The sequence below is a fragment of the Heptranchias perlo genome, unplaced genomic scaffold (genome assembly GCF_035084215.1).
Source record: "Heptranchias perlo isolate sHepPer1 unplaced genomic scaffold, sHepPer1.hap1 HAP1_SCAFFOLD_70, whole genome shotgun sequence".
Lineage (NCBI taxonomy): Eukaryota > Metazoa > Chordata > Chondrichthyes > Hexanchiformes > Hexanchidae > Heptranchias > Heptranchias perlo.
The window spans coordinates 2,613,801-2,623,227 of NW_027139729.1; the positions used below are offsets into that span (position 1 = coordinate 2,613,801).

General features: G+C 42.4%; 1 protein-coding gene across 1 annotated transcript in view; it reads left to right on the plus strand.

The window, feature by feature from the left end:
• LOC137318366 (zinc finger protein 850-like) overlaps positions 1 to 9,077 on the plus strand; it is a gene marked incomplete at its 5' end in the record, with an annotated part of 51,663 nt that extends 42,586 nt beyond the window's left edge. The window contains one exon of the mRNA XM_067981252.1: positions 7,738 to 9,077. Coding sequence (XP_067837353.1) covers positions 7,738 to 8,913 — 1,176 coding nt within the window. The remainder of the gene's footprint in view (positions 1 to 7,737) is intronic.
• Between the last annotated feature and the right edge of the window lie 350 nt (positions 9,078 to 9,427).

Sequence of the window (9,427 nt, forward strand, 5' to 3'; positions counted from 1 at the left end):
GTATTTTCTACCTCACCTGTTCCTGAGTCACAAGAGATAATTTTCTTTCTACAGGCAAATCCTTGAAGGATCCAGAATAAATGTGATCTTTCCTCCACCCGAGGCACTGGAAACAGTGCAGCCAGCTCCTTCTCACACACAGTAAGTACATTATCACTCACAGAGCACAGAGACACAGACAGGTCATCAGTTCCACAGTCTCAGACAGCAGAAGTAGTCAGTCCCACACTGATCTTAAATTCCAGAGACACATTTTCAATCCAACAGAGCAGGTGAAGTCGATACTGTTCCATTTCTCCCAAACTCAGTCCCGCTGACAGGGAAATACAAAAATCCCATTCAAAATCACACTCTCAGATTGAAAGGCACTGTGTCAATCTCACAATAGGGCAACATTAAATACCAGATAGAAATCACACATGGCACCCGATTGAAAGGCACAGAATGAATCCCAATAATGTACCCTGAGATTCCAATTGAATACCACCCCACAACTCAAAAATGTGAGTTTAATACATGCAGTACCCATTCGATTAATGTATCATGAGGTACAAACTGCAGACATGTCCAGAACTCATGTAGAGTATCAGACTGAGAAATGCTGTGACAGTGTAACCTGAGAAACAAATTAGAAACCAGTTTATAATACACTCATAGTATGAGATGTAAAGATACAGTATCAATTCTATTAGTGCACACTGAGATACACATTACATACCAGTCCAAAAATCTCTCTCAATATTAGACTGAAAGACACAGTATCGATTACAATAGAACAGACTGAGCTACACATTATACACCAATTCAAAAATCACTATATCAGTTTGTAATATATGTTATCATTCACAATAGTACACAAAAAAATTGATTTAATAGTAGTCCAAAAAGCACACAAATTATCTGATTAAAAACCTCCAGCACGAAATCCTAAAGTTTATCCATATTTATCAATAAAATGAGAAAAACTATTTAAACATGAAGATATTAAAGCTACAGTATTGAACACCATAATGTAATGTGAGAAAATAATTACAGACAGATACAGAATAAATCTCGCACTCATGTATGGTACCACAGTTGACAGAGAATGAATCCCCCACTCTCATAATGTACCAGAAACTGGCAGATAAAGTATGAATCCCACACTCACACAGCATCAGAGACTGCATATATCGAATGAATCGCAAACTCAAACACACTACTGACAAGATACACAATGAATCCCACACAGTATCACGGACTGAGAGATACAAAATGAATCTCTCAGTCACCTACATTAGTGCAGGCTGAGTTACAAATTAGGGACCAGTCCACAAATCTCAGTGTCAGATTGAACGATACAGTACCAATTCCATTAGTGCAGACTGAGCTGCATATTAAACACCAATACAAAAGACCAATACAGATTCAGACTGAAATATACAGTATTCCATTGATGCAGACTGAGCTGCACATTGTATATAAGTTCAAAAATGTCACCATATCAGTTTGGAAGATACACTAAATCACAATTGTGTTCACATTGATGCAGATTTAATCGTAGCCAAAAAGTGCAGTGATTCTCTGATTATAACCTACAGCATCACATTTTAAAGTATATAATTATCTACCACTTAAAAACTGGGAAAAATTAGTTATACATTTATGTATTAAAGATACAGGTTTGAACGCCATGCTGTAAACTGAGATACAAATTAGATACAGATAAAGAATGAATCTCATACTCAGATCCAGTGCCAGAGACTGACATACAGAATGAATCCCTCACTCACACAATGTACCACTGACTGACAGATACAGAACGAATCCCACACTCACACACTGTAGCACAGACTGACAGATACAGTATATATATATATCACTCATATACAGTATCAGAGATTGATGGAAATGGAATGAATGTCTCACTCACATACAGCACCAGACACTGACAGATATGGAATTAATCCCAAATTCACACACGGTGCCAGAGACTGACAGGAACAGAATGAACCTCATTCAGATACAGTACAAGGGACTGACATATATAGAATGAATCCCACACTCACACAAAGTACCACAGACTGACAGAATCAGAATGAATCACTAAGTCAAATCACTGCAGACTGAGTTACACATAACATGCCAGTCCAAAAATCTTAGTGTCAGATTGAAAGATAATGTATCAATTTCATTAGTGCAGACTGAGCCAAACATTATATAGCAGTCCAACACTGTCAGACCTTATCAGACTCAAAGATACAACATCAATTCCATTAGCATGTACTGAGCCACATGTTACACACCAGTCCAAAAATCTCATACAGTAACAGACTGATAGATACATTATCAATTCTATTAGTGCAGGCTGAGCTATATATTACATTCCAGTCCAAAAATCTCACAGTGTCAGACTGAGATACAGAATTAATTCCATTATTATAGACTGAGCTACACATTATATACCAGTTAAATAATTTCACCATGGACAGATTGAAAGGTACATTATCATTCACAACAGAGTTCAGAGATGAAGATGTAATACTACTCCAAAACTCACACACATTGTTTGATTAAAGAAAATCCAAAAGTGTATCAATATTTACAAATTAAACACTTGATAAAAAACTGCATAGCCTTTAAAGTATTAAAGATATAGTTTCATATACAATAATATAAACTGAAATAAGAATACAGAATGAATCCAGACTTGCACATTGTCTCATCGACTGAATTATAGAATGAAACCCAGACTGAGATAAATTAGCTGAGACTGACAGATACAGAATGTATCCTAAACTCATATACAGTATCAGAGACTGACAGATACAGAATGAACCCCACATTTGCATGCAGCACCAGAGACAGACAGAAACAGAATGAATCCCACACTCACATACAGTACCAGAGACAGACAGATACAGAATAAACCCCATACTCATGTACAGTACCAGATACAGACAGGTAAAGAATAAACCCCACACTTATATACAGCACCAGAGACAGACAGAAGCAGAATAAACCTGACATTCGCATACAGTACCCGTTACAGACCGATACAGAATAAACCCCACACACGTACAGTACCACAGACTGACAGGCACAGAATGAATCCCACAATCACACACAGTACCAGAGACTGACAGATACAGAATAACCCTCATTCATATACAGTACCAGAAACAGACAAATAAAGAATAAACCCCACACTCATTTGCAGTACCAGAGACAGACAGATACAGAATGAATCCCAAATTCACATACAGTACCAGAGACTGACAGATACAGAATGAATCCCAAATTCACACAAGGTACCAGAGACTGACATATACTGAATAAACCCCACATTCACATACAGCACCAGAGACTGACAGAGACAGACAGATACAGAATGAATCCCAAATTCATACACAGTACCAGAGACAGACATATACTGAATAGACCCCACATTCAAACAGTACCAGAGACAGAGAGACACAGAACAAAAAACACACTCATTTCCAGTATCAGAGACAGACAGATACTGAAAAACTCCAAACTCATGTACAGTGAGACTGACAGACACAGAATAAACCCCACACAGGTACAGTACCACAGACTGACAGGCACAGAATGAATCCCACACTCACACAGTACCAGAGACTGACAGATGCAGAATAAACCCCACACTCATGTACAGTATCTGAGACTGACAGAAACAGAATAAACCCCACACTCACACACAGCACCAGAGACTGATAGGCACAGAATGAATCCCACACTCACACACAGTACCAGAGACTGACAGATACAGAATAAACCCCACACTCATATGCAGCACCAGAGACTGACAGATGGAGAATAAACCCCACACTCACACACAGCACCAGAGACTGACAGATAGAGAATAAACCCCACACTCATATGCAGCACCAGAGACAAACAGATACAGTATATACCCCCCACTCATATGCAGCACCAGAGACTGACAGATACAGAATAAACCCCACACTCATATACAGTACCAGAGACTGACAGATACGGAATGTGTGAATTTGGGATTCACAGTATTGGAGACAGACAGATACAGAATAAAGCCCAACCTGTACCAGAGACAGATAAATGCAAAATAAACAACAAACACATCGACAGTATCGGAGATAGATGGATGCAATGCAGAATAAATCCCACACTGACACACAGTACCAGAGACAGACATAGACAGAATAAACCCCACACTCATATACAGTACCAGAGACTGATAAATACAGAATAAACCCCACACTCACACACAGTACCAGAGACAGACAGATACAGAATGAAAGCTGCACTCACACACAGTACCAGAGACAGACAGATACAGAATAAAACCTACACTCACACACAGTACCAGAGACTGACAGATACAGAATAAACCCCACACTCATATACAGTACCAGAGACTGACAGATACGGAATGTGTGAATTTGGGATTCACAGTATCGGAGACAGACAGATGCAGAATAAACCCCAAACACATCTACAGTATCAGAGACACACAATTACAGAATAAACCCCACACTGACACACAGTTCCAGAGACTGACAGATACAGAATAAACCTCACACTCATGTACAGTATCAGAGACTGACTTATACAGAATGAATCTTATACTCACACACAGTACCAGAGACTGACAGATACAGAATAAAGCCCAACCTCATATACTGTACCAGAGACAGATAAATACAAAATAAACAACAAACACATCGACAGTATCGGAGATAGATGGATGCAGAATAAATCCCACACTGACACACAGTACCAGAGACAGACATAGACAGAATAAACCCCACACTCACACACAGTACCAGAGACAGACAGATACAGAATGAAAGCTGCACTCACACACAGTACCAGAGACAGACAGATACAGAATAAAACCTACACTCACACACAGTACCAGAGACTGACAGATACAGAATATACCCCACACTCATATACAGTACCAGAGACTGACAGATACGGAATGTGTGAATTTGGGATTTACAGTATCGGAGACAGACAGATACAGAATAAACCCCAAACACATCTACAGTATCAGAGACACACAATTACAGAATAAACCCCACACTGACACACAGTTCCAGAGACTGACAGATACAGAATAAACCTCACACTCATGTACAGTATCAGAGACTGACTTACACAGAATGAATCTTATACTCACACACAGTACCAGAGACTGACAGATACAGAATAAAGCCCAACCTCATATACTGTACCAGAGACAGATAAATACAAAATAAACAACAAACACATCGACAGTATCGGAGATAGATGGATGCAGAATAAATCCCACACTGACACACAGTACCAGAGACAGACATAGACAGAATAAACCCCACACTCATATACAGTACCAGAGACTGATAAATACAGAATAAACCCCACACTCACACACAGTACCAGAGACAGACAGATACAGAATGAAAGCTGCACTCACACACAGTACCAGAGACAGACAGATACAGAATAAAACCTACACTCACACACAGTACCAGAGACTGACAGATACAGAATAAACCCCACACTCACACACAGTACCAGAGACAGACAGATACAGAATGAATCCAACACTCACACACAGTACCAGAGACAGACAGGCACAGAATAAACCCCACACTCACACACAGTACCAGAGACAGACAGGCACAGAATAAACCCCACACTCATACACAGTACCAGAGACTGAAAAATACAGAATAAACACCAAACGTTTGTACAGTATCAGAGACTGACAGATACAGAAGAAACCCCACAATCATGTAAAGTGCCAGGTAAAATTGTTTGGTTCGTGAGTGTCTGTAAATGAAGGAAACATGGTGTCTGGTAAGGGAGTGTCTATACATGAAGGAAAAACGGTGAAGGGTCAGGGAATATCTATAAATGAAAGAGAAATGGTGACAGGTCAGGGATTGTCCATGAATGAAGGTGAAATGGTTTCTGGTAAGGGAATATTATAAATGGGAGAAGACATGGTGACAGGTCAGGGAGTGTCTAAAAATGAAGGCGAAATGGTGACGGGTTACGGAGTGTCCATAAAGGAGGGAGAAATGGTGACAGGAGGCAGAGTCTGTAAATGATGGAGAAATCGTGACTGGTCAGGGGGTGTCTGTAAATGGAGGAGGAATGTTGACTGGTCCGGGAGTGTCTGTAAATGAAGGAGAATTGTTGACAGGTCAGGTAGTGTCGATATCTGAAGGAGAAACAGTGATGGGTCAGGGAGCGTCTATTAATGAAGGGAAATGCTGACGGGTCAGGGAGAGTTTGTAAATGAAGGAGAAATGCTGAAGGGTCAGGAAGCGTCTATAAACGTAGGAGAAATTGTGTTTGATCAGGGAATGTCTGAAAATGAAGGCGAAATGGTGACTGGTCAGGGGGTTTCTGTAAATGAAGGAGGAATGGTGATTGGTCAGGGGGTGTCTGTAAATGAAGGAGGAATGGTGATTGGTCAGGGGGTGTCTGCAAATGAAGGAGAAATGGTGACTGGTCAGGGGGTGTCTGTAAATGAAGGAGGAATGGTGATTGGTCAGGGGGTGTCTGCAAATGAAGGAGAAATGGTGACTGGTCAGGGGGTGTCTGTAAATGAAGGAGGAACGGTGACTGGTGCGGGAGTGTCTGTAAATGAAGGCGAAATGGTGACTGGTCAGGGGGTGTCTGTAAATGAAGGAGAAATGGTGAGTGGTCCGGGAGTGTCTGTAAATGAAGGCGAAATGGTGATTGGTCCGGGGGTGTCTGTAAATGAAGGAGGAACGGTGATTGGTCCGGGAGTGTCTGTAAATGCAGGAGAATTGTTGACAGGTCAGGGAGTGTCGACATCTGAAGGACAAAAAGTGATGGGTCAGGGAGTGTCTATTAATGAAGGGACATGCTGACGGGTCAGGGAGAGTTTGCAAATGAAGGAGAAATGCTGAAGGGTCAGGGAGCGTCTATAAATGTAGGAGAAATTGTGTTTGATCAGGGAGCGTCTGAAAATGAAGGAGAAATTGTGATAGGTCAAGGAAAATCTTTAAGTGAAGGAGAAATGGTGACTGGTCAGGGAGAGTCTTTTGCCAAAATTGGGAGATATCACAGATGGACGGCATACAGGCAGCTATAGGGAGGGACATTGTGTGGAAATGAGGGGCAGAGCATATACACACAGCCAGAGTCAACATATTCAGTAGAGGAGAGGGGAATCAGTGAGTGTGGAACTGAATCCAACCAGAGTCAGCAACTTCAGGGGAGGAGAGGGAGGGGAACCAGTGAGTGTAGAACTGAACCCAGTCAGAGTCAGCACCTTCAGGGGAGGAGAGGGAGGGGAAACACTGAGTGCAGAACTGAACCCAGTCACAGTCGGGATCTTCAGGAGAGAGAGAAAACTTAAATAGAAGGAAAAATGTTGGAGGTGGTGCGATGGGTTTGGGTTCCAGCAGAGGGAGGAGGGTGAGTGTGTGGGACGGGGATTTACAGTCTGGGGGAATGAGCGGGAAGAATGTTCCACAGGAACTGGAATTGCCTGTTCTGAATTTCTATCCTGTATTCACAGTGAGGACTTTTGTTATCTCCTTTTACAGGGTATTACAAGGGGCGGATTTGCAGACGAGAAACTCAAACCAAACATCACGTCAAGATCTGACTCCATTCACCAGCACCTGAAGATTATCGGCCTTAAAATATAGGAGAAATGTTGATCTGTTCTATCTGTGGAAAAGATTTCAAACATCACTGTGACTGCAATAGCAGCGAGACACACACACCCGATTGAGAGTGTTCCAGTGCACTGACTGTGGGAAGAGCTTTCACCAGTTACACAGCCTGAAGAAGGACACCCGCACCATGGAGAAACCGTGGAAATGTGGGGACTGTGGGAGGGGATTCAGTTACTCATCCCGGCTGGAAACACATCGACGCAGACACACTGGAGAGAGGCCGTTCACCTGCTCCGTGTGTGGGAGCGGATTCACTCAGTCATCCCACCTCACTGAACATCAACTTGTTCACACTGATAAGAGACTTTTTAAATGTTCTGTCTGTGAGAAGAGCTTTAAAAGAAAAAGTGATCTGCTGACACACCAACGCACTCACACTGGGGAGACGCCGTTCACCTGCACTAAGTGCGGGAAGGGATTCACTCAGTCATCCAACCTGCTGACACACCAGCGAATTCACACTGGGGAGAGGCCGTTCACCTGCTCCGTGTGTGGGAGCGGATTCACTCAATCTTCCCACCTCATTGAACATCAGCTTGTTCACACTGATAAGAGACTTTTTAAATGCTCTGTCTGTGAGAAAAGCTTTAAAAGAAAAAGTGATCTGCTGACACACCAACGCACTCACACTGGGGAGAGGCCGTTCACCTGCTCCGTGTGTGGGAAGGGATTCACTCGGTCATCCAGCCTACTGACACACCAGCGAGTCCACACTGGGGAGAGGCTGTTCATCTGCTCCGTGTGTGGGAAGATTTTCACTCGATCATCCCACCTGCTGAGACATCAGCAAGTTCACACTGGTGAGAGGCCATTCACCTGCTTCATATGTGGGAAGGGATTCGCTCAGTCATCCACCCTGCTTACACACCAGCGAGTTCACACAGGGCAGAGGCCGTTCACCTGCTTCATATGTGGGAAGAGATTCACTCAATCATCCACCCTGCTGACACACCAGCGAGTTCACACTGGGGAGAGGCCATTCACCTGCTCCGTGTGTGGGAAGGAATTCACTTGTTCATCCGGCCTCATTGAACACCAACTTGTTCACACTGATAAGAGACCCTTTCAATGTTCTAACTGTGAGAAGAGCTTTAAAAGAACTTGGGATCTGCTGAGACATGAACGTATTCACACTGGGGAGAGGCCGATCACCTGCTTCGTGTGTGGGATGGGATTCACTCAGTCTTCCCACCTGCTGAGTCACCAGCGGGATCACATGTGACTGCAGGGGTTGGATTCTGCTGTTATTGCTGATGTTAATCACATCCAGGACTGAACCATGTTCATTCTGACAGTTGGGGTTTGTTTCTGATGTTAAACTCCAGCCCAGTTAAAGGGATTATTAATATTCTGTACAAGTGTCAAATTAATCAGCTTTCTTTCAAACACAGTGTGTCCAGTCCTTGATATCTTGATGATAAGAGAAGCAGTTTGAGGACTCATGATGAAGTGAGTGGAATCCATCTTAGAACTGAGTTCCTCCACCATTTTAAAAGATGGATCTACAAATGTCCAACTCTGACAGGACAGAAAATTCTATTATATCACACGGTCCACTTCAATCAGGCTGAGCAGATTTCCACTACCCTTGTGTGGGAAAGAGTTTCCTGATTTCAATCCAAGACACCCGAGCTCTAAATTTAAGTTTATGTCCTCTTGTTCTGGATTCACCGACGAGAGAAAATAGTTTCTATTTCGACCCTATCGAATCCCTTTATAATTTTAAATATCTGGAT